Source organism: Mobula hypostoma, chromosome 17, assembly GCF_963921235.1.
Source record: "Mobula hypostoma chromosome 17, sMobHyp1.1, whole genome shotgun sequence".
Lineage (NCBI taxonomy): Eukaryota > Metazoa > Chordata > Chondrichthyes > Myliobatiformes > Myliobatidae > Mobula > Mobula hypostoma.
This window is the reverse complement of record NC_086113.1, coordinates 60374123-60400637: the sequence shown is the minus strand read 5'-3', so window position 1 is coordinate 60400637 and position 26515 is coordinate 60374123. Positions and strand designations below refer to the sequence as shown.

At 41.3% G+C, this 26515-nt stretch overlaps 1 protein-coding gene across 1 annotated transcript in view; it reads right to left on the bottom strand.

The window, feature by feature from the left end:
- The window catches only part of elovl2 (ELOVL fatty acid elongase 2), a 142170-nt gene that overhangs the window by 34478 nt on the left and 81177 nt on the right, over positions 1–26515 (bottom strand). The window contains exons 4-5 of the mRNA XM_063069981.1: positions 21788–21865; positions 3797–3968 (exon numbers count right to left, since the gene is read on the bottom strand). Of these exons, the coding sequence (XP_062926051.1) occupies positions 3797–3968; positions 21788–21865 (250 nt within the window). The remainder of the gene's footprint in view (positions 1–3796; positions 3969–21787; positions 21866–26515) is intronic.

Below are 26515 nucleotides of genomic sequence, written 5' to 3'. Positions count from 1 at the left end.
TGCTCTCTCACCTAACTCATAATACTTTTGTTTAGATCTTATAATTGCTTTTTCCGTTCTATATGTCTGAAGTGTATTATATTGTAACTTCTTATTGACAAGTTGTCTTCGTTTTTCTTCTGACATATATCTTTGTGATTCTTTTTCTATTCTTGTAATCTCTTTTTCCAATAGATCTAGTTCTGCCATATATTCTTCCTTAATTTTAGATGTATAACTTATTATCTGTCCCCTAAGATATGCTTTCATTGCATCCCATAATATAAATTTATCCTCCACTGAATGAAAATTTGTATCCAAAAAAAATTGAATCTGCTTTTTCATAAAATCACAAAAATCTTGACGTTTTAATAATATTGAATTAAATCTCCATCTATAAGCCACTTCTTCCTTATCAGCCATTATTATTGTCATTAATAAAGGAGAATGATCTGATAATATTCTTGCTTTATATTCCATATTTTTCACTCTGTGTTGAATATGCATTGATAATAGAAAAAAATCTATCCTTGAATAAGTTTTATGTCTATGGGAATAGAACGAATAGTCTCTTTCTTTAGGATTAATTCTTCTCCATATATCAATCAAATTTAAATCTTTCATCAATGATAAAGTTAGATTTACTACCTTCGATTTTATAACAGCCTTGGTTGATCTATCTAAGACTGGGTCTAAGCAAAAATTGAAGTCGCCTCCAATTAATATTTTTTCATGTGCATCTGCCAAATTCAAAAAAGTTTCTTGTATGAATTTTGCATCATTTTCATTTGGTGCATAAATATTCATAAAAGTCCATAGTTCGGAAAAAAGTTGACAATGTATAATCACATATCTCCCCGCAGAATCAGTTATTACATTTTGTATCCTAATTGGTAACGTTTTATTGATCAAAATTGCTACTCCCCTCGCTTTTGAATTAAGTGAGGCCGCAACAACATTACCCACCCAATCTCTCTTTAGTTTCTGATGTTCTGCTTCTGTTAGGTGTGTTTCCTGTAAAAAAAGCTAAATCTATCTTCATTTTTTTAATATATGTTAAGATTCTCTTTCTTTTCACTGGTCCATTAAGCCCATTAACATTAAAACTCAAAAAATTCAATAAATTAGTCATTATTCTTAACAAAGTTACTCCAATCTAAAACATTACTTATCTTCTCAACTCTCATAGTTCCTTGGGGAATCACTTTAAACTTCACCATGATGCTATGTGTTCCCCCCCCCCAACTTTCCAGGCAAAAAGAGAAAAAAAAAGATAGATAAAAAAGAAAAAACAAAATACCCCCCCACTAATGTTGTGAATGAAAAGATACACAACACTACCCCCCTCCATTTTACGGGTCGCGGCAAAAGCCACGCTTGCACACATGATTAACGTAGCAATCGATCAGTGCTTCTTCCAGCTCCCCCACAACAAAAAAAGTTATATATATATAAACAAAATTAGTATTATTATTCCCAGCTAATTTCCTCCAGTATTAACCTTTCTTACCCCCCTCACATAATTAATACTATATTTATACATTCATCCAGCTTCAAAAATCCAACAAATCCATTCTTAAACCCAATCTTCATCTTCAATCTATCTCGCTCTCCTAAGTTTGTTCTTGTATCTGGTGAATATTCAGAGAATCTTGCACAAACTGCTCTGCTTTCTGGTAGTCATCAAAAAATCTTTTTTCTCCACCAGACAAAAAAATCTTCAAAGTTGCAGGATAACGCAGTATAAATTGATAACCATGCTCCCATAGGGTTTTTTTCACTGGATTAAACTTCTTCCTTTTCTTCAAAAGTTTGTAACTTATATCAGGGTAGAAAAAAACTCTTTTCCCTTTAATTATCAATGGCCCTTTTCTATCTTTGGCAGCTCGAACAGCCGCCTGTAGAATCCTTTCCTTGTCTTGTAATCTTAAGAATTTTATTAAAATCGATCATGGATATTGGTCATCTTTTGGTTTTGGTCTTAAAGCTCTATGTGCCCGCTCAAATTCAATTGATCGAGCCTCTTCTCCCAATTGCAAAACCTCCGGGATCCATCTTTGAAAAAATTCTATTGGCTTTTCTCCTTCCATACCTTCTGTAAGACCAACAATTTTTATATTATTACGTCTACTGAAATTTTCCAACATGTCCACTTTCTCCAAGAGTCGGTTTCTTTCCAAGTTCCAGACAAGCAAATCATTTTCTGTTTTTTCCACTCTATCATTCATAAGCCCCATTTCTCTTTCCATCTTCTGAAGCTTCTTTTCCATTTTGTCCTGTCTTTCCATAACTTTATTATAGCATCTCTTCGTATCTCTAAGCTCTTCTCTTACTTTCCTTAATTCAGCCGTTGATCGCAATACAGCCTTTCTTATGTCTCTATCATCTCCTTTACTTCCGCTCGCTTCCAATTCTTCCTCCTCTTCTTCATCTGTGTTCTCTGCAGAATCCGATTCTGACTCTGAGTCACTTTCAATTGCAGTGGGTGTCGGTTCTTGTAGTTTGCGTTGTGTTGATTTGCGCATGCGCAATTCCGTTGTCTTCTTCGGAGCAACCTCTGCCACCGCCATTGCTCCCTATTCTACCGAAGGAGATCCAACCTGAGTCCGAGGCTCCATCGTTGCAGTAGGCTCTTTTTTCTTCCCGTCTCGCGGCTGCTTCTCAGCAGCAGACTTCTTTTGTTGCGGTTTAGGAGGCATATCGTAAAGTAGTCTTATAAAGTTTATAAATAGTTTTCAAAAAATATTTACCAACTTTGCTTTATTTAAACGGTACTTTACTGATTTGTTGCGGGAGAGCTGAATTTACACGTCTCAATCCCACGTCATCACGTGACGCCCAATTCCTTAGATTCTTAGCATTATAGAGCACATAAACAGGCCTTCTAGACTAACTCATCTATGCTTATCTAATGTAATATCAATTGCTTGCATTTGGCCCATTTCCCACTAAATCTTTCCCATCCATGTGGCTGTTGAAATGCAGCACCACAACTTAATCTCTCACATTGCCATATATTTCTCTTTTTTTTGCTATACAGTATCTAATTGAAATGCCACTTTGAGTAACAAATTAATTGCCTAGCACATTTTGGAATGAAGAAATAATAAAAAGCATCTATGGAAATTAACATTCCCACAGAAAATGGTACACAGACTGTAAGCACAATATTGAACCTAGAGCTGTGAAGCAGCATTGCACCACCCTCAGTAGGTCTCAGTAACTAACGTGGGTTAAAATGGCTGGAATTATAGCCCTCTTATGAATCTCTTGTACAGTCTCTCTCTGTTAGCTAAAATGGAAAACACCAGAACCAAGCACATGGCAAGAATTTCATGAAAAAATATCCCCTTTTTATTCATGGGATGAATATCATTGCAAAGCGGACTATTTATTGTCCGTTCTGAATTGGCTTTTAACTGAATATCTTGTAAAACCATTTCCCAAGGGTCAATTACGTATATTGTAATAGGTATGCGAATCACATATAGGGCAGACTAGCTAAAGGTGAACATCAGACGGGTTTATAAAACAATATGGTAGTTTGTTGGTCAGTGATACTGATAATTTTCATTCCTCAGCTGCCTCGGTGAAATATGAATTCATACTGCTAGAGACAAATCATTAACTCCTGTTTTCTTCTCTTCACTGATGCTGTCTGACCTGCTATTTTCGATTCAGGATTTTATTTCTGCAATATTTTGCTTTGGGAGTGCTGGATCAATTAACCCACTTGTACAAGTGTTTTATCCAAAATACCACTACAGGCAAATTAGCATCACACCCAAGTTAGTTTGCCAACTCAACACTCACTTACTTTGACCACAAGGTATCCAGTTAAGAACACACCACCAGATGTTGAACATTGTTGCGTGGTGGTACACATGAAGAAAGGTAATTTGACTGTTCTTCTTCCGCAAGATAAAAAATATTGTGTCCATAAATTCAATAGCTTTAGAAAAGTAGTACCACCATAGCACCTTGGCCACCTGCAAGGTAAAGGTGAAAACGTTTAGGATCCCCTGTCCTGAGATGCATACAGCCCAACTTCCTTTATTTCCTTTATTTTTGTTTTCTTTAATGATTGTTATTGTCAGATCTTCTGTCTACTGTGGTAGTTTGTTACGTACTGCAATAATGAATTGTCTACTGAATGGAACGACGATAGGACAGATAAAGACCATAGAATCTTAGCGCTCATCTTTGAAAGGCACCTAATGCACCTGCTTCCACATTCTTTTCACACAACAGTGATCTTTCCACTAATGCATCTTTGAAAAATCCCAAGCATTTCTGTCAAGTTTACAGACTGTGCATTCTTGATCACAACATTAGGAAATATACTCTTGTCCTTTTTCCAATCCTCTTAAACTAATGGGTTTATATTACCAATCTGGCTATTGACAGGAAGTTTGTTCTTTAAAATTATAAATGTATTTGATAGAATTATTAAGTATCAACTAGGTCCCAACTTCAGCTTCTCTATTATACAGCTATATAAGACCTTGGTCAGACCCCACTTGTTCAGTTCAGGTCACCTCATTTCAGGAAGAATGTGGATACTATTGAGAAGGTGCAGAGGAGATTTACAAGAGGAACTTGGAGGCATAAATTGGGAACAGATGTTCTCAGTGAAATGCACAGCAGAAATGTGACAAATATTCAGGGGATATTTGTGTGGTGTTCTGCATAGGTACGTTCCAATGGCGCAGGGAAAGGATGGTAAGGTACTTGAACCAGGGTGCACAAAGGCTGTTGAAAATTTAGCAAAGAAGAAAAGAAAAGCTTACAAAAGGTTCAAAAAGCTAGGTAATGGTAGAGATCTAGAAGATTATAAGGCCAGCAGGAAGGAGTTTAAGGATGAAATTAGGAGAGCCAAAACGGGCCATGAGAAGGCCTTGGCAAGCAGGATTAAGGAAAACCCCAAGGCATTCTACAAGTATGTGAAGAGCAAGAGGATAAGGCGTGAGAGAATTAGGACCTATCAAGTGTGGCAGTGGGAAAGTATGTATGGAACCGGAGGAAATAGCAGAGGTACTTAGTGAACACTTTGCATCAGTATTCACTATGGAAAAGGATCTTGGAGATTGTAGGAATGATTTACAGCGGATTGAAAAGCTTAAGCATATAAACATTAAGAAAGAGGATGTGCTGGAGCTTTTGGAAAGCATCAAGTTGGATAAGTCTCTGTGACCGGAAGAGATGTACCCCAGGATACTGTGGGAGGCGAGGGAGGAGATTGCTGAGCCTCTGGCAATGATCTTTGCATCATCAATGAGGAAGGGAGAGGTTCCAGAGGATTGCAGGGTTGCAGATGTTGTTTCCTTGATCAAGAAAGGAAGTAGAGATAGCCCAGGAAATTATAGACCAGTGAGTCTTACTTCAGTGTTTGGTAAGTTGATGGAGAAGATCCTGAGAGGCAAGATTTATGAACATTTGGAGTGGCTTAATATGATTAGGAATAGCAAGCATGGTTCTGTCAAGGGCAGGTCATGCCTTACGAGCCTGATTGAATGTTTTTGAGGATGTGACTAAACATAATGATGAAGGTAGAGCAGTAGATGTAGTGTATATGGATTTCAGCAAGGAATTTGATAAGGTACCCCATGCAAGGCTTATTAAGAAAGTAAGGAGACATGGGATTCAAAGGGACATTGCTTTGTGGATCCAGAATTGGCTTGCCCACTGAATGTACAGAGTGGTTATAGATGAATCATATTCTGCATGGAGGTTGGTGACCAGTGTTGTGCCTCAGGGATCTGTTCAGGGGCCCCTTCTCTTTGTGAGTTTTATAAGTGACCTGGATGGGTTGGAGGGATGGGTTAGTAAATTTGCTGATGACACAAAGGTTGGAGGTGTTGTGGATAGTGTGGAGGGCTGTCAGAGGTTACAGCCGGACATTGCTCGGATGCAAAACTGGGCTGAGAAGTGGCAGATGGAGTTCAACTCAGGTAAGTGTGAAGTGGTTCATTTTGGTAGGGCAAATATGATTGCAGAATATAGTACTAATTGTAAGACTCATGGCAGTGTGACAGATCAGAGGGACCTTGGAGTCCGAGTCCATAGGGCACTCTAAGCTGCTGCGCAGGTTGACTCTGTAGTTAAGAAGGCATATGGTGCATTGGCCTTCATCAACCATGGGATTGAGTTTAAGAGCCAAGAGGTAATATTACAGCTATATAGGACCCTGGTCAGACCCCACTTGGAGTACTGTGCTCAGTTCTGGTCACCTCACTACAGGAAGGATGAGGAAACAATAGAAAGGGTGCAGAGGAGATTTACAAGGATGTTGCTTGGATTGAGAAGCATGCCTTATGAGAATAGGTTGAGTGAACTCGGCTTTTTCTCCTTGGAGCGACGGAGGATGAGAGGTGACCTGATAGAGAGGCATTGATCGTGTGGGTAGTCAGAGGCTTTTTCCCAGGGCTGAGATGGCTAGCACAAGAGAGCACAGTTTTAAGGTGCTTGGAAGTAGTTACAGAGGAGATGTCAGGGGTAAGTTTTTTTTAAAAACACAGAGTAGTGAGTGCGTGGAATGGGCTGCTGGCGGCGGATACGATAGGAACTTTTAAGAAACCCCTGGATAGGTACACGGAGGTTAGAAAAATAGAGGGCTATGAGTAACCCTGGGTAATTTCTAAAGTAAGTACATGTTTGAAACAGCATTGTGGGCTGAAGGGCCTGTATTGTGTTGTAGGTTTTCTATGTTTCTATGTAACCTGTGCATCATGGTCTGGATCAACTATTAATTCACACTGTTCAAACAAGGAACCCTGGAAAAGAAAAAGGTTTCAACAAAGTGATCACAGTTTACATTTTAAAGTTACCTAGATTTGGAGTGAAAAAAAGATGTTTCTGATTAACTCATTTTGCTGATTATTTGCTGTGCAGAAGTGCAGTCATCTATATGACAACAGAAGACTGATAGAAACGAAACAAGTGATGATCAGGGGACATTTGCAGCAAGATAAGCTGTGTTGCTGAACTAGTAACAGAGAAATCAAAGCCAATGATTCAATAGGACAAACAAGTTTAAATCCCTCTACAGTATCTAAATTATTTCAATAAGTCAGGGATCAAAAACTAATAATTGCTGTGGAGGCTGTCAAACCACCTGATTTTTTTCTTTTTTTTAAACAGTATCTGAGTCTCAATAGCCTATCCAGCATCTATTGCTCCTCTCCAACTTCCCCTGGAAAGGTAGTAAAGAGCCACTTTTGAACCACTGCCATCCTTCCACTGAAGATGCTTCTGTTGGATAGGGAGTTTTGAGATTCAGACTCAGCAATACAATTTCCTTTCAGGATATTGTGTGACTTGGAGAGGGGCCTGTAGGTTAATGTTCCCGTGTGCCACTACACCTGTCCTCCAAAGTGGCCTCATCCAAATTACAACCACACCAAGGTATCCCAACTTCTATCCTCAATACCCTGACTGAGTGTGTCAAAAACCTTCTTCAGTACCATCTAACTGTGACTCAACTTTCAGGGAATTATGTTTCTGAACTCTGGGTCATCTGTTCTAGAAACATAGAAAACCTACAGTACAATACAGGCCCTTCAGCCCACAAAGTTATGCCGAACATTTCCTTACTTTAGAAATTACTAGGCTTACCTATAGCCCTCTATTTTTCTCAGCTCCATGTACCAATCTAAAAGTTTCTTAAAAGACCCTCCACCACCGTTGCTGGCAGCCCATTCCATGCATTCACCACTCTCTGAGTAAAAAACTTACCCCTGACATCTCCTCTGTACCTACTCCCCAGCACCTTAAACCTCTGTCCTCTTGTGGCAACCATTTCAGCCCTGGGAAAAGACTTCTGGGGAAAATCCCCTTTGATTTGTTTGTGTGGAAGGTCAGCAGAAATAGAGTTTGAGGTTAATAAGTTTATGGCAGAACCAACCCCTGATGTGTTGTTGGCACTCACTCAAGAGTTAAGACTAAAGGTGACCACTAAAATGAAGAGAGCTCAGATGCAGACAGTAATAGCCCAACATTATATAGCTAAGGGAAAGTTTGAAGAGGAGGTGTAAGAGTTATTTGCTGAAGGTAAATTTACTGAGGCGGAGATTCAGCTTCAGCTGGAGTAATTAAAGGAAGAGCAAAGGCAGCATGAACTGAAATTAAAGCAGCTTGAGAGAGAGGCTAGAGAGGCAGCCAAACAGAGAGAAGAGGCAGACAAGCAGAGGCAGTTTGAGCTGGAAAAGATAGACAAATTGCAGCAAAGTGATTTAGTGTTGGACTCTGCTGATTTTCTGTCTGTCTGTCTGTATCTTGTTTTACCGCGGTTGGCATCCAGCTTAATGGTGCATTACCGCCACCCTCTGCTCCAGAATGTGCACTAGACATACATTCTAAATCCCTTCACCCAATCGCGCGCACACACACACAAACCTACACACACACACACACACACACACACACACACACACACACATATATACAAACCTACACTTCACCCTCCCATCTTTGACCATCCTAGTATCCTATTCCTGTTTATTCATCATATTTTATAAAAAAACACCTGTAACCCTTAAAAATGCTAAAAATACCCGGACGTGCTCTCTCACCCATGCCCAGCAACCCTTTTAATGTGAATTCCTGCATCCCCAACTCCCTTAATTTATTTCTCATCATCTCTCTCTGTATCCCATACTTCCTACAACACAAAACTACATGTTCTACTGACTCCTCTTCCTGACATTCCTCACACAATCCTGTCTGGTGTTTCCCTATCATTTTCAATGTTTTGTTTAATGCACAATGCCCCAGCCTTAACCTAGTCCACACAATTTCCTCTCTTCTGTTTCCATTACCTACCCTAGTAACTGCAACACTCTTTTGTATTTGATATAAATGCCTCCCTTTCCCCTCCCTGTCCCATCTTTCTTGCCACATTCGGTTGACTTTTTCCCAGATTACACACTTAACCTCTGCTTTACTGATACTAATGTGCATTTCCACATTTTCTTTCTTTAACGCCCTCTTCGCCAACTCATCCACCCTCTCATTCCCCTTCACCCCTACATGTGCTGGAACCCATAGAAATTTTACCTGACCTCCCTGATTTGCAATTCTTGTAACTAACTGAAGGACTTCATAAAGTACATCTTGCCGACTGTTTGTGTGAAAAGACCTTAAACTTGCTAGAACTGAGGATGAATCTGAACATATCAATGCTTTGGCTTGTCTGGCTTTCTGCACCCATTGCAACGCAACCAACACTGCCAGCATCTCCACTGTAAACACCCCTAACTTATTAGATGTTCTTCTGCTGATTCCAATTTCTTTTGCTGGTATTACTACCCCAAACCTTGTCACTCCTGTTTCAGGTTCCTTCGCACCATCCGTATAAATGTGAGTATAATCACTATACTTTTCCATCACATGACAGTTAAATGCATTTACCAAATCTGTTTTATATCTTTCTTTCCTTTTTACCTCTAACAAATGCCAGTCTATGTCAGGCCATACAAGCTTCCATGGAGCTACAACCGGATAAACTACTGAAGGACTTATCCTCCGATCAAACACTCCACATTCTTTCGCGATATCATTCCCTACCCGACTAAAGGTATCCCTCTGAAACCTCCCATTTTCCCAGCACTCCTGCAACACTCCTTTAGTAGGGTGAGAATCATTGTGCCCCTGCAAATTAGCCCAGTAGTTTGCTATCAGTTGTTCCTTCTTAGTTCCAAAGGCATTATTCCCATTTCTACCTGTAGGGCTGACACTGGTGACGTTTTAAAAGCCCCACTGCACACTCTCAAGGCCTGAGCCTGAATCACATCCAGTTTCCTTATAAGAGACCTAGCTGCTGATCCATATACTATATATCCATAATCCAATACAGATCTTACTAAAGCCACATACATTCTCTTCAAAGCTGAACAACTTGCTCCCCATTCCCTACCAGTCAAACATCTCATCACATTTATTACTTTTTTACATTTCTCCTCAACTTTCCTGATATGGTCTGCCCATGTTAATCGTGAATCAAATATAACTCCCAGAAATTTAAATGATGCAACCCTTTCTAATTCAACCCCATACATCCTTAACTTCTTCCCTACCTCAACCCTTTTCCTGGTAAAAAATACAGTTTGAGTTTTATCTACTGAAAATCTACATCCCCAATCATAACCCCATTCCACCACTTCATCAATTGCTTCTTGTAGTTTCCTGATTATATGGTCCATGTTCCTGCCTCTTTTCCACAAGGCCCCATCATCCGCAAACAGTGACCTACCTATATCCACTGGTACCTTTGTGAAGACATCATTGATCATAATGATGAAAAGTAACAGGCTGATCACACTACCTTGAGGTGTGCCATTTTCCACTATGTACTGTTTTGATAATTCTGATCCAATCCGAACTTGAATTTTTCTACCTAACAAAAAATCTTTAATCCAATTAAAAACTCTTCCACCAACCCCCATCTTGTGCAGTTTAATTAATAATCCTTCCTTCCACATCATATCATAGGCTTTTTCAATGTCAAAGAACACTGCCACTACTGACTCTCTATTTGCCTGGGCCTTCATTGTTTCAGTCTCTAACATAATCACTGAGTCCATGGAATTCCTTCCCTTTCTAAAACCACTCTGATAACTTGCCAGCATTCCCCTTTTCTCAAGCTCATACGATAACCTTTCTGTTATCATCTTTTCCATTATCTTACATATACTTGATGTTAATGCAATTGGTCTGTAGCTAGTGCATTTTGACAGATCCTTGCCAGGCTTACTTATTGGAATTACTACTGCTTCTTTCCATGCACTTGGTAATCTTCCCTCCTCCCACACTCTGTTAAAAAAATGCAGCAACTTCAAGAGCGCTCCTTCTCCTAGATTTTTTAGCATCACAGAGCATATCAGATCTTTCCCTGGGGAGGTTGGTCTCGATCTCTTTATTGCTCTCACCATTTCTGCTAATGTAAATGGATCATCAATTATATCATCTGTTCCTTCCCTCCTGCTTAACACACCTGGGTGTTGGCTCATTATTCTTTCCCTTCTTCTTCTCCCTTCTTCAGACAAATTTTCTGAACTGTGTATCAGTACAAATGACTTGGCCATGACCTCTGCCTTATCCCTACTGGAGACTGCAGTTTCCTCCTCGGATATCATTACTGGATATTCCCATTCCCTTCTATCTCCTCCCATCCTCTTAATTATTCCCCATATCTCTCCCACAGGTGTTGTTCTTCCTACCTTGTTGCAAAAACTCCTCCAACTTGCCCTTTTAGCTTGACATACAATTCTTCTCACCACTGCCTGTGCTTTCTTATATTGAACCAAATGCTGCATATTATGGGTTCTTTTAACTAGCCTGAATGCTCTATTTCTGTTTTTTACAGCCTGACAACATTCCTCTGTCCACCATGGTACCAGTTTTCTATTCATCCTATTTTTACTCCTAGGTATAGATCCTTCTGCTGCCATGATAATTGCTGAAGTCACCTGACTGTTTAATTCATCTACATTTCCAGAAATATCAATCTTTGTCAACCCTTCTTCACTCAACTTCTGGAAATTACCCCAATCAGCTTTTTCAAACACCCACTTTGGGGTTCCGCCACCTGGTCTTACTTCAACTCCTTCACCCACTGAACATAAAACTGGGTAGTGATCACTGTCTACTGTTGAAGCAGTCCAAATTCCCCAGTTACTAATGCCAGCCAAGGTATTAGACACTAACGTAATATCTAACACTGACTCAGTTCCTGTTGTTATATCTATCCTTGTGCCGCTACCATCATTCATACACACCAAATCCCTTTCTTCCATCAAATCTTCAATTACCTTTTCATTTGGATCTGTAATCTGATCCCCCCATATTGTGCTTTGAGCATTGAAATCTGCACACCACACTACCTTATGTCTGTTTTGTCCTTGTATCTTTAATAGGCTGTCCAAATCCAACCTTTTACATGGATTGTAGTAGTGAATTATAACCACTCCCTCCCCTCTCTCCCACACTTCCACCACTATGTATTCCTGATCATCTCCTTTTTCCAGTACCCTATATGGTATACCTTGCTTGATTAACATAGCACAACCCCCTCCTCCCCCTAGATTTCTATCTTTCCTAATCATTGTATACCCATATACCACAAAGTCTAAAGTTGGTTTCAACCAAGTTTCCTGAATACACACTACATCCGGTTTTACAACCATTTCTTTAATAAAGTGCTTGAATTCCTGGCTATTGGCCAGTAAGCTCCTTGCATTCCATTGTAAAAGAATCACCATAATTAGTATTAACCAACACATGACACTTCCTGGCTTGACTGATTACTGAGGTTCTCCCTCACTTCCTCCCATGTCAGTCCTACTAACCCTAAATGGTTTACTGCTGCTTTTACCACCAGCTGAATTTTGTCACTTTTTGACTTTACCTCAGCCGTACTATTAATCACTCCTACAATGAATGTTACTGGAGCTTTTTTGTCTACAGGAATCCTGTCATTTGTTCTTTGTTGCATCTCTCATATCCCTATTGCTCCCTGTTCATTAGGAGCATTATTCTGTTCTCTTGACATTCTTACAGCTTCTGCATAAGTGATCTTTCTTTTCACTCTTATTTCTTGAATTTTAGTCTCCCATCTCACAACCTCACACCCACTATATGCAACATTATGAGCTCCTCCACAATTGCAGCATTTTGGTTGAACTCCTGTTCCGCACTTTCCATATTCATGATCACCCCCACATCTAGCACATCTCTGCCTTTTACAGTTTTTAGCCACGTGTCCAAACCTTTGACAATTATAGCACCTCAATGGCTTTGGCACATACACCCTTACTGGGTAACTCATGAAACCCAGGAACACCTTCCTTGGCACTCTTTCTTCTTCAAATTCAATCAATACTGATTCACTTTCCTTTTTCACTCCCTCCTTTGTTATTTTCAGTCTTTGAACATTCATTACTTTCCCTCCTTTGATATTCCTCTTTATCTTGTTACGTACCCCGTAACTGGGTTGCCAAACCAGCAGAAATGGATCACTCAGTTGGAGTCTGGAGTACTAGAACTAAGAAAGTTTTATTAAAGAAACAAGCAACACAGTAATCGAAAGGATAATAAATGCAACAGTTCAGCGATGATAAACACACATGTGCACAGAATTAAGATAACAGCATCAATCAAACTCTATCGTTGTCTAGGGGTAAATGACCAAATTTCAAAGTGACTCAAAGTTCAGTCCAGTTTAGTAGTTCAGTTCGCAGTAATTGTTGCCATGGCGATGGACAACGTGGGGGAAGAGAGACAGAGAGAACAGGAACAACTGATCATTCAGAACGGCTTCACTCACAGACCAGCGATATGGCTCACAAGCAGCTTTTGGGCGGGTCCTTGGTGATGTCACCTGAGGTCACCGACTGTGACCCCTCCTCCAGATGCGGTTGATCCTCTGCAGTGAACCCGGCACCCAGGCAAGGGCGGACACACACCGGGTTCCCGCTGATCGTACCTTTCCACCCTGGCCGTTGTTTGGTACTTCCCACCGACTCGTGAGAAGCGTACCGCTTCCAGGGTCTCGTTACCTCGGGTGGCGTGTGTCCTGCCTTAGCGAACCGGTCCCTTTTTATCCCCCTGCTGGGGTATCGCCTGTCCATCACTTCAAACAGTTCAAGGTTCAAAGGGGGGGAGCCGCTCCAGACAGCTCTCTCTCCCCCGTTCCTTCATTACACATCTCCAGACGCTGCTCCATTGTTCCTTATCTCTCCTTCCCCTGAGGGCAGGTGGCAGACCACTTGCTGATGTCACTGATGCTAACCCAGGCCAGCAAACATCTTAATTTTATGTGTATTCTCGTCACAATCTCCTCCATATTTATACTCATTGGTATTCCTGTGATCACTCCTTTACAACCACTATTTTGTGCTCCCACCCTCCCAGTGTATTCCACCTTGCATTTTCCTATCCCTTTTAGCTTGAGAACTTTCTCAAGTTGTTCCTCATTCGTACATCTTACCAATAAGTTGCCATCATTAAGGACTTTTGCAAATACTATTTCCGCTATCTTATTTGTCAGAGTTGTTATTAGCACAAACGGGTTAATTTTCTTCATATGACCCTGAGCCTTCTCATTAAACCTAATTATGACAACACCTCCTCTCTGAGCTTCTTCATCTTCCTCACTTTCAGAGCTTTCTCCACTATCATTTCTTATTCTTTTATTCCCTTTGTCTTGGTTTTTATTCATCAGTGCCCTCACTACCTCCTCATTCCCTTTATTTCTCCCTTCACAATAATCGACCTCTCCCCAGCTGCCTACCTCTGGTCCCAAGTCTCTATCCCTCTCCTTCTCCACTTTCTTTCCCTCAACCCCTCCTCTTATCTTGTCCGCCATTACCAGACCCACACGACCCCCTCCCAGCAACTTCCGTTCCTTCCCCACTCTCTTTCCCTCAACAGGTTCCAAACCACACTCACGTATCAAGCAAAACACAGCCAGCTTCCAGTCGAGCCAACTCCAATCGAAATCCGGAGCGAAATTCTCTCAAACCGCCAGCTTCCGCGCCCCCTGCTGATTTTTACAGCTCGGAAGAGCTGGTTTTGATTGAAAAGTTTAAAAGTTGTATTCCCGATTATGTAAAGGCATACCTAGATCAAGAGGATGCTGCCACCCTGCGGGGGTCTGCTAAGATGGCAGATGAGATTATTTTATCCCACAAGGTTGAGTTTACTCCAGATGAGAGTTTCCCAGAGAGTAGCTGGGAGGTTCAGGGTAACCTTGAATTTGAAACTGGGACAAGTGATGAAAGCCCAGAAGAAACAGCTGTCCTGATTGCCAGTGTTCAGGTTGTTGAAGTAGCTGTGGATTCACAGGATACTGAACCTTGTGTTGAAGCAAAGTTAAGGTCTGAGGTGTCTGACTTGGTTGGAAAAGAATGCAGTTCTTTTGTGTCAGATGGTCTTGGTTCAGTGAATAAGGGGTTAACCTTGGCACCAGTGGAAATTGAGGATTCTCAGTCACTTGTATTAGACAGTGTTCTAAAAGTTAGTGAGGGGATGAAAATTGGTGAGGTAAATATTACTGAAGATATTGAGGAAGTGTTGTTTCTGGATTTTTGAATAAAGTACTTGTGAAGGTTGGATTGGTTTCACGACCTTTGACCCTGCTTGCAGGACAAGGGCCTACTGAAGAAGTATGTGCCACTCTGTTGAATTTTGTTTTAACAGTTGGATGTAAACACCTTCAAGGTTATGATGTTGTCACGACTGTGATGTGGAGAAGGATTGTACTGGTTTTGAGAGGCCATTTAAAGAAGTTCCTATGGCGACAAATCGAGATAAAGGTTGTAGGAATAAAATAAATGGATTGTTTGGCATTTTTCACAATATACACATGTGTTTTGTAAGTCTGGTGATAGTGCTGAGTTTAGTAAACATTGGGGGGAGGTTGACACCTATCCAAGGTAATGTTTATTCAGAAGTTCAGCTAACGAGCAAAGCTGCTGCTAATGACCCATAGAGAGAGACTGATGTGTATGCCACATGTGCAGTGACCCGAACCATATCTAAGAGGTCTGCTGATGCAGGTAGTTCGGGGCAGGGGGATTTTGAAGCCCAAGATAGCAAAACCAGGGGTTTAAATCATGATGATTTATCAGAGACTTTTCTACCTTCCCTATTCCAGCAGGACTTAGAGGGTAGTAAAGCTGATGAGAAAGGTTTGTCCTTATCTAGAAAGGAATTTATAGAGGAACAAAATCAAGATTCAGAAATTGTGGCTTTAAAGGAGCCAGCTCTCACAGAAGAGGAGGTTCAGAAAGAGTCAATGGGATACTACCCTAAAGTTGGGGTGTTAATGAGGAAGTGGAGATCACCTACTGTGCCTGCAAGTGAGGACTGGGCCACTGAACATCAAGTAGTGGTTCCAAAGGTTTACAGGGCTGAAATTTTAAACCTGGCCCACAAGATGCCTTTAGGTGGACATTTTGGAGTGAGGAAGACTATTGACCTAATTTAAGAAAGGATGTTGTGAATTTTTGCAGGACTAGCCATAATAAGCAGTTGACATTTCAGGCCATGACCCTTCATCAGGAAGAAGGGTCTCGGCCCGAAACATCAACTGTTTATTCATTTCTATAGTTACTGCCTAACTTGCTGCATTTCTCTAGCATTTTCTGTGTGTTGCTCTGGATCTCTAACATCTGCAGAACCTCTTGTGTTTATATTTTAATGTATGTCATTTTTCAAGAAGAATTGAGTGGAGAGGTGGCCCTTTTGGGTATTTTTGAGTTATCTTATCAAGACTAGCCTGCAACAGTGGACTGCCTGGGGAAATTTCTTTTTCTCTGCTGACTTATAGCATAGTTGCATCCATCTGTGTGGCTGAGCATTGTCTGGCTCCTTTGAAACAGCTGCCCTTGGCCAGGAGAATTCTGGTACATTGAAGCAATGCAAACAGCCATCTAAATTAAGAGCATCAAGATGGTCAATTAATCTGGCTTTTTAATTAAAACTCACCTCCTACTTGGAAGCAAGACATATCAACATCAGGGACCTGTCTGAAACTTCATAATAAAGCAGTTCAGAAAGCAGAAAGTAACTGGACCAGAACATGGAGGCCTCAATCAATTCTCCTTGGAAGATGTGCATTCTGACTTTATGAATTCTTATACTAAACTGCCAACCACATATGTATTGTGAACCAAACCTACCATCTTCACAGAGTGAGGCTAAACTATTAAGCACTAGATCAAAAATATCACTGATAAACTAGAATGTCCAACTGCATTTTTCTCCACCACCTCCAAATAACTAACTGAGGCTTGGAGAGGGCTGCTTTTAGAATATATGATGGGTCTGTTCTAGTCCAATGACTTGGATCAGTGGAGTGCAGGACCACAGCAAGTTTACAAAACATGACAAGAATATGCACAGCCTGACCTGCTGGGCACTTCTTCCTGCTTTGCTTTTCATTACTCCTACACTCTTTTGCCCATATTCTCACTCACTATTCACTCATTGGCCAGTTGTCTATCCCCATGATCACTCTGGTTTTACAATGACATCTTCTTCACCCATGCTCTCTTTAGCTTAACGGGCATATTTTGTCTTCTTCCCAATCCTGACAAAGGTTCTCTGACCTGAAAGGTTGACTCTGTTCCTCTAACCACAGATGCAGCCTGACCTGCCAAGTATTTCCTGCTTTCACCTATTTTATTTCAGATTTCCAGCAAATGCAGTTCTTTTGATTTTCAAGGATAACGACTTCACTGCTCCATTACAGGATTCAATTTCTTGCATTCAGAAGACTACAAGTGGAAAGAGAGGACTACCTCAAGTGATGTTTTTTTAAAAATACAGTGGATTTTATCTAATTGGACCATCAGTTAATCAGGGCAGCCACTTATTTGGGCCAACATTTAAAGAACAAAAACTAATTGAGAAAATAGTGAGGATTCCCTTTGTTTATTTAGGGCACTATGCCCCTTAACTGGGACAGCAGATTGTTGCCGAACAGTCTCTAACTAGCGTCAGTCATGTGAACTTGTGTTGCTGTTAGACACTACACCGTACTTAGAGCAAACAGTTATTTTTAAAATAATGTGTGTGTTTGTGTTCAAAAAGCAGTGATTTTTGTCACTGATATTTGGCACAAAATAAGAAGTAAAATGATTTAGAATTGTTTTGCTCACTGTGGTTTCAAGCATTCAAGGCTTGGAGAAGCCAGAAACGGGAGTGAAAATGAAATAATTTCATTACTTCAAGTTAGAAACTACAGAATTTGAAGGTTTCAACAATGATTTTGAAAGCATTATTTGAGGCAGTGTATTAGTTAGAACTTCACTGTCATTTCTGAGGACAACGAGATTACAATGCTGCTCCATTCAGTGCAAAACATCAGATAGGCAATTCAATTACTAAAAACACAATGACTAAATTTAAAATAACATCTGAGTTATTTAAAGTGACATCTAAGTTATAATTGAATTAAAAGCAAACAACTTTAAAATGTGGCATTGTTTCGTTTCATGACAGCCCTGGGGAAAAACTGTTTTTTTCAGTCTGGATGTCCATGCAGAAATGATTCCGTATCTCCAGCCAGATGGTAGGAGATTGAACAGTAATTACAAGGATGGGAAAAGTCCATCACGACTTTGCGAGCCAGCTATAGACATGGTGAGTTGTAGATGGTTTCCATATCTGGTAGTTGTGTCCCAATGATGATCTCAACAGTTCTGATCACTCGTTGAAATGCTTCTGGGTCAATCTTGTTGAAGCTAGAGGACCATACTGTCATACAGTAGGTCAGTATGCTCTCAATTGTACAATAATAAAGGTTTACCAGCAGCTTTTGGGGCTAATTTGCTCTCTTTAAATTCCTATCAAGGAAGTGCTGGTGATCAAAGAGAGTTCCTCTGTGATGTTCTCTCTCAAGAATTTAAAGCTGGCTTGCAAAATTGTGATGGACTTTTCCCATCCTTGTAATTACTGTTCAATCTCCTACCATCTGGCTGGAGATACAGAATGGATACCATCTGGCTGGAGATACAGAATGGACATCCAGACTGAAAAAACAGCTTTTCCCCAGGGCTGTCATGAAACTAAACAATGCCACATTTTAGAGTTGTTTGTTTTTAATTCAATTATAACTTAGATGTCACTTTAAATAACTCAGATGTTATTTTAAATTTAGTCATTGTGTTTTTAGTAATTGAATTGCCTGTCTGATGTTTTGCACTGCATGGAGCAGCATTGTAATCTCGTTGTCCTCAGAAATGACAGTGAAGTTCTAACTAATACACTGCCTCAAATAATGCTTTCAAAATTATTGTGGATACCTTCAAATTCTATAGTTTCTAACTTGAAGTAATTAAATCGTCTCATTTTCACTCCCGTTTCTGGCTTTCCATTGTTTCACTGTTTGTGAGTAGTGGAGCTTGTTCACACCTTCTTGATTTCCTGAAATCGATAACCATTTCTTTTTTTGTATATTAAGTGAAAGGTTATGGTTTTTGCACCATTTAGACAGTTTCTACACCTCCTCTCTGGATGCTGTTAATTGTAATCAGCACTGTGGTGCTATCTGCAAATTTAATAAACGAGTTGGTGGCATTGGCAGAGGCACAGTCATGAGTGAAAAGAGTGTAAAGGAGTGGGCTCAATACACGCTTCTGCCGTGCACCGGTGTTCAGGGTTAGGAAGGATTGATGTGTACTTGCCTATTCAAATATTCTGGGAGTGATTGATAAGAAAGTATAGAATCCAGTTACAAATTGATGTATTGAGTCCCAAAATGTGTTGTGTCATGGTCACCTTGTTGGTGGGTATGCTGTTGAAAGCAGAAATGTAGTCAATAAAAAGCATTCTGCTGTAGCAAGCGGTAGTAAATCAAGGCAACTGGACTCATTGTGTCGTCTAGATGTTTCACCACTCATCCAAGAGGCTCCTTCAGTTCTGATCCATGGTGGGTAGGTTTTGTTTAAGGTATAACATGAGGGTTGTTAAGAGTCGTAGAGGTAATGAGAGGGTTATTAGTCTTATCTTTGCATGAATGAAGGTGTGAACTGTTGTGGAGATGACAGAGTAAAGATGTTAGGACTACATTGTAAGTAGCTGTTAGTTATAGTCATAGTCATACTTTATTGATCCCGAGGGAAATTGGTTTTCGTTACAGTTGCACCATAAATAATTAAATAGTAATATGTAAATTATGCCAGGAAGTAAGTCCAGGACCAGCCTATTGGCTCAGTGTGTCTGACCCTCCAAGGGAGGAGTTGTAAAGTTTGATGGCCACAGGCAGGAATGACTTCCTATGATGCTCTGTGTTGCATCTTGGTGGAATGAGTCTCTGGCTGAATGTACTCCTGTGTCCAACCAGTCCATTATGTAGTGGATGGGAGACATTGTCCAAGATGGCATGCAATTTGAATAGCATCCTCTTTTCAGACACCACTGTTAGAGAGTCCAGTTCCATCCCCACAACATCACTGGCCTTCACGAATGAGTTTGTTGATTCTGTTGGTGTCTGCTACCCTCAGCCTGCTGCCCCAGCACACAACAGCAAACATGATCGCACTGGCCATCACAGACTTGTAGAACATCCTCAACATCATCCGGCAGATGTTAAAGGACCTCAGTCTCCTCAGGAAATAGAGACGGCTCTGACCCTTCTTGTAGACAGCCTCAGTGTTCTTTGACCCATCCAGTTTATTGTCAATTCGTATCCCCAGGTATTTGTAATCCTCCATCATGTCCACAGTGACCCCCTGGATAGAAACAGGGGTCACCGGTGCCTTAGCCCTCCTCAGGTCTACCACCAGCTCCTTAGTCTTTTTCACATTAAGCTGCAGATAATTCTGCTCACACCATGTAACAAAGTTTCCCTGTACTCAACCTCATCTCCCTTGCTGATGCATCCAACCATGGCAGGGTCATCAGAAAACTTCTGAAGATGACAAGACTCTGTGCAGTAGTTGAAGTCCGAGGTGTAAATGGTGAAGAGAAAGGGAGACAAGTCAGTCCCCTGTGGAGCCCCAGTGCTGCTGATCACTCTGTCAGATACACAGCGTTGCAAGCTCACGTACTGTGGTCTGCCAGTCAGGTAATCAAGAATCCATGACACCAGGAAAGCATCCACCTGCATCGCTGTCGGCTTCTCCCCCAGCAGAGCAGGGCGGATGGTGTTGAACGCACTGGAGAAGTCAAAAAACATGACCCTCACAGTGCTCGCTGGCTTGTCCAGGTGGGCGTAGACACGGTTCAGCAGGTTGCACCCCACCCATCAGGTTGACAAAGATGGCTTCTTTAACCCCTCTTTCAAACCACAACAGTTCACACCTTCATTCACGAAAAAATAAGACTAATGACCCTTTCATTACCTCTACGACTCTTAATGACCCTCTTGTGATGCTATACCTTTAAACAACTCACAGAGTTTATAAACCAGAAACTACCCACCATGGATCAGAACTGAAGAAGCCTCTCGGATGAGTGATGAAATGTCAATGAGACAGCACAGCAAGTCCAGTTGCCTTGATATACAATGACCTGGATGATTGAGACCATTCATAGATACATTCTGGTGTAGGTGTCCTCATGCTTCAGGGGTTCCAGAATGATGTGGATAGCTATGGAGATGGCTGATCTGTTTGCCTTATAGGCAAACTGGTCTAGTGCAGAATAGCAGGAATGGTGTTCTTAATGTGGGACATAACCTGTCTTCCCCAGGCACTTGGCAGCTATGGGTGAGTGCAATCGGTCTGTAGTCATTGAAGCATGTTACCACTGGCTGCTTTGGAATTTCTATAATGGTTGATGTTTTGAAGAATGTAGGGACCATAGTATGGACAGAGAGAGGTTATAGATTTCAGTAAAATCCTCTGCCAGCTGGTCAGAGCACTCCCTCAGTTCCTCCTTGGGTACACTGTCTGGTCCAGCTGCTGTGTGTGTGTTGATACTGTGGAGAGTATGTTTCACCTTGTGTGCTCAGTGTCAATGCTATATGCACTAAGCTTGATCATATATTGTCAATCAAAAACAAACACAGCCATGTACACTGGATGGATTCCTCCATTAATAACTATTCAGAACCAATATACAGTTTTATAGTACTGCAGTGTTCTAATTTATTCTGTATTATACACAATTTGTTATTCAGTTAAATAGTAGTTTGTCTTTTTTAAAAATTTAAACCTTTATAACTTTTTCTATGAAACTTTGGCTAATTCGGGGAACCACTTAATTGGGCCAAAATGTACTGGGCCTGATGTGTCCCAATTATCCACTGTAATTTTCCTAATGTCTAACATTACCTCCCTGTCAGAATTTAATTTGATCTCACCCGGATGTCGGCTTGCCCAGCACTGTGAAGATTCTGACACTGCAGGTTGTATCCACCTTCCCAGCTCGCCGAGATCAACTGTAAGGAACAGAAATCCGTCACTGGAAAATGTTTTACAAATGCACACCCAGTAACTATTACAGCCTATCTAACAGACTCTTCAAAGGTAGATGATATCTTGGGACAGATAAAAAAACAAGTAATCCCTCAAAAGTGGAACAAGGCTGGAAGATTTTATTTATTTTGATAATTGAGATGAAGTGTGGAACAAGCCCTTCGAGCCATGCTGCCCAGCAATCCCTCGACCTAATCCTAGTCTAATCATAGGACTTTACATTAATCTATCAAACAGTGAATGTATGAGGAAACTGAAGGGCCCAGAGAAAACCTACATGGTCATGGGGAGAATGTACAAACTCCTTACAGGCAGTGGTGGGATTTGAACCTGGGTTGTCTGTACCGTAAAGCACTGTGCTAACCACTATGCTACTGTGCTCCCCTAATAAAGGATCCCACATGATGCTGCTAGGAAGCAGAGCCTGGAAAACAAGCAGCAGGTAACAAAGTGACAGGGGGATGAGTAGAGAAAAGCAAGGGCTGAGAGCAAGAGAGGCAATAAAAAGATGAAAGGGGAAGAGTAAGAGGAAGTGTGAGTCAAAAAGCAGGGAAAAAGAGTGAGTAAGCTAAAGTCGGACTGGACAAATACAAGGATGGAGGGAGGGAAATCAGGAGAAAATACGTGATGGGATACGGGCTTCCGAAAAGAGATAGGTAAAGCAAGAAATGAACTGGTTGAATACAAGGTTGTGGAGGGACAGCACTGGGGTGAACACACGCCAGTGACAACTGGCTGGCTCTTTCCTTGGATTCAGTTAGAAACAACATGAATGGTTATCAAGGCAATTAGATTACAGTCTCATGGCCAATATTACAGTTTCTGAGTGCAGGTTTATTCGAAGTTCAGAGGGAAAGGAACAGAAGCCGACAATCTGCAAGTGACAGCTTTGTAGTGAAAGTGGGAGGGAATGTCCAAGAACAATGTTTTAAGTGGAGTTCCCCCACATCCCCACATATAGTTCCACGTTAGTAATGAACGCAAGGGCACTTTCCTGGTGAAAGGCAAATGGCATGGTGTCAGTCATCCCAATAAAGTGACAGTGTGTGTGCAATGCACAGATGGATGCCTACATTCTTTTGCATGACTGCATGTTGCATGCTCTGCTTTACTGCAATTCTTTCCATGGAAGAATAAATCAGTACAAAAGTCAATGAGGCTATGCCACACTTGCATGAGATAAACTCCTATAATCTCTTTGGAAGTATGCACCAAGTTCCTTATCTGGTGCTGCCTTAAATATTCTGTTCTTGAGCAGTGCCAGGAACATAACATCTACATCCCCTTCATGCTTCAGAGAATCTTGCACCCTTTTATGAAGACTCCCCACGAGTTAACTTATCTCCATCATATGAAGTACATGGCACGTAAAAACACAACCCCTATGTTACGCAGTACCCTCCAACCTGATGGCATGAATGTCGATTTCTCCTTCTGATGACCAAAATTCCCTCCCCTTCCTCTATTCCGCACTCTGTCCTTCCACTTTTTCTCACCTGCCTATTACATAGAAACATAGAAAACCTACAGCACGATACAGACCCTTCGGCCCACAAAGCTGAGCTGAACATGTCCTTACCTTAGAAATTACCTAGGGTTACCCGTAGACCTCTATTTTTCTAAGCTCCATGTACATATCCAGGAGTCTCTTAAAAGACCCTATCGTATCCGCCTCCACCACCGTCGCTGCCACCCCATTCCACACACTCACCACTCTCTGCGTAAAAAACTTACCCTTGACATTTCCTCTGTACCTGCTTCCAAGTTCCTTAAAACTGTGCCCTTTTGTGCTAGCCATTTCAGCCCTGGGAAAAAGCCTCTGATTATCCACACGATCAATGCCTCTCATCATCTTATACACCCCTATCAGGTCACCTCTCATCCTCCGTTGCTCCAAGGAGAAAAGGCCAAGTTCACTCAACCTATTTTCATAAGGCATGCTCCCCAATCCAGGCAACATCCTTGTAAATCTGCATCTGTTTTTGGTTTCCACATCCTTCCTGTAGTGAGGCAACTAGAATTGAGCACAGTACTCCAAGTGGGGTCTGACAAGGGTCCTATACAACTGCAACATTACCTCTCGGCTCCTAAGCTCAATCCCATGGTTGATAAAGACCAATGCACTGTATGCTTTCTTAACCACAGAGTCAACCTGTGCAGCAGCTTTGCAAGTGTCCTATGGACTCAGACCCCAAGATCCCTCAGATCCTCCACACCGCCAAGAGTCTTACCATTAATACTATATTCTGCCATCATATTTGACCTACCGAAATGAACCACCTTACACTTATCTGGGTTGAACTCCATCAGCTATTTCTCAGTCCAGTTTTACATCCTAGCGATGTCCCGCTGTAACCTCTGACAGCCCTCCACACTATCCACAACACCCCCAACCTTTGTGTCATCAGCAAATTTACTAACCCATCCAGGTCATTTATAAAAATCATGAAGAGAAGGGATACCAGAACGGATCCCTGAGGCACACCACTGATCACTGACCTCCATGCAGAATATGACCCGTCTACAGTCACTCTTTGCCTTCTGTGGGCAAGCCAGTTCTGGATCCACAAAGCAATGTCCCCTTGGACCCCATTCCTACTTACTTTCTCAATAAGCCTTGCATAGGGTACCTTGTTAAATGCCTTGCTGAAATCCATATACACTACATCTACTGCTCTACCTTCACTAATGTGTTTAGTCACATCCTCAAAAAATTCAGTCAGGCTCGTTAGGTATGACCTGTCTTTGACAAAGCCATGCTGACTATTCCTTATCATATTATGCCTTTCCAAATGTTCATAAATCCGGCCTCTCAGGATCTTCTGCATCAACTTACTAACCACTGAAGTAAGACTCACTGGTCTATAATTTCCTGGGCTATCGCTACTTCCTTTCTTGAAAAAGGGTCCTTATAGCCTCATATTTCTCCTTGCTCCATTAATTCCTCCTGGGACCCCTCCGCCTGCCCTTTCTCCTATTGTCCACTCTCCTCTCCTATCAGGTCTTTCTTCTCCAGCTCCTGACCTTGCCAATCCACCCAGCTTCACCTATCAGCTAGCCTCTTCCCATTCCCCCCACCATTTTATTCTGGCATCTTCCCCCTTCTTTCTCACTCCTGAAGAAGAGTCTCAGCCCAAAACGTCAACTGTTTACTCTTTTCTATATATGCAGTCTGACCTGCTGAGTTCCTCCAGTGTTTTGGATTTCCAACAGCTGCAGACTTTCTTGTGTTTGCATGTTACATTGAAACTAGAAGTACCAATAAAAAGGAGGCAAACTACATCCTGGAATTTATTTCTGGATCAGATCATTCTATGATTATCTGGTTCCCATATATAAATGTCTGTAAAAGCCCTTGAAATGTACATAGAAGCACTACCAATAAGGAACAGATAAACTCAATGGGTTTATTTCCTCTTAAAATAAACAGTTGAAAGACAACCGAATAGAGATCTTAGGTAGTCTGACAGAGTTTTCATGGAGAAGTGTTTTTCACTTGTGGGTATGTCAATGTCAGGTACAGAATCTGAAACAGGAAACTCAGAGGAAGCTGCTTAATCCATGCAGTGGAAAAATCTCACTGTCAGAGGAAGTGTTTGAGGTGAATAGCAGAAATGCCCTTAAGGGAAGCTGAATATAGGAAAGGATGAGAACAGGAGATAAGGGGGAGGAACAATAGTTGGCAAAAACTTCAAGTGAAACTTAGGAACATCGGGTATAGCAGGAGCAGGCTATTTGGTCCCTCAGATCTCTTCTGCCCTTCACATATACATCACAACTGATCATTTACCTCACTGTCACACTCCAGCACAAATCCCATATCCCTCATTTCCATTAGACTTAAACTTAATTGGAGTCTGTCCTGAAGCAACTTGATAATTGAGCTACCACAGGCCCTAGATGGAGAGATTTAGTGCCTCCAAAGATTCACTAGCATTGGTTTAAGAAACTTCTCAGCTAAATCCTGTATGGCCAACACTCATTTAGAGACCATGTCAAGGAAACATCGTCCATGGATCCTAGCAAGGAGGAGGAGGAGGTAGGATCCACTTTTCATAGACACATAGAAAACCTACAGTACAATACAGGCCTTTCAGTCCACAAAGCTGTGCCGAACATGTCCCTAACTGAGAAATTACCTAGGGTTACCCTTAGCCCTCTATTTTTCTGAGGTCTATATACCTGTCTAGGAGTCTCTTAAAAGACCCTATCGTATCCGCCTCCACCACCGTTGCCAGCATCCCATTCCACACACTCACCATTCTCTGCGTAAAAAACTACCCCCGACATCTCCTCTGTACCTACTTCCAAGCACCTTAAAACTGTGCCCTCTTGTGCTAGCCATTTCCACCCTGGGAAAAAGCCTTTGACTGTCCACTTGACCAATGCCAAGAACCTACCATTAATACTATATTCTGCCATCATACTTGACCTATCAAAATGATCCACCTTACACTTATCTGGGTTAAACTCCATCTGCCACTTCTCAGCCCAGTTTTGCATCCTATCAATGTCTCGCTGTAACCTCTGAGAGTCCTCCACACAATCCATAACACCTAAAATCTTAAACACAAAATAATCTGCAGATGCTAGGGTCAAAGCAACACTCACAC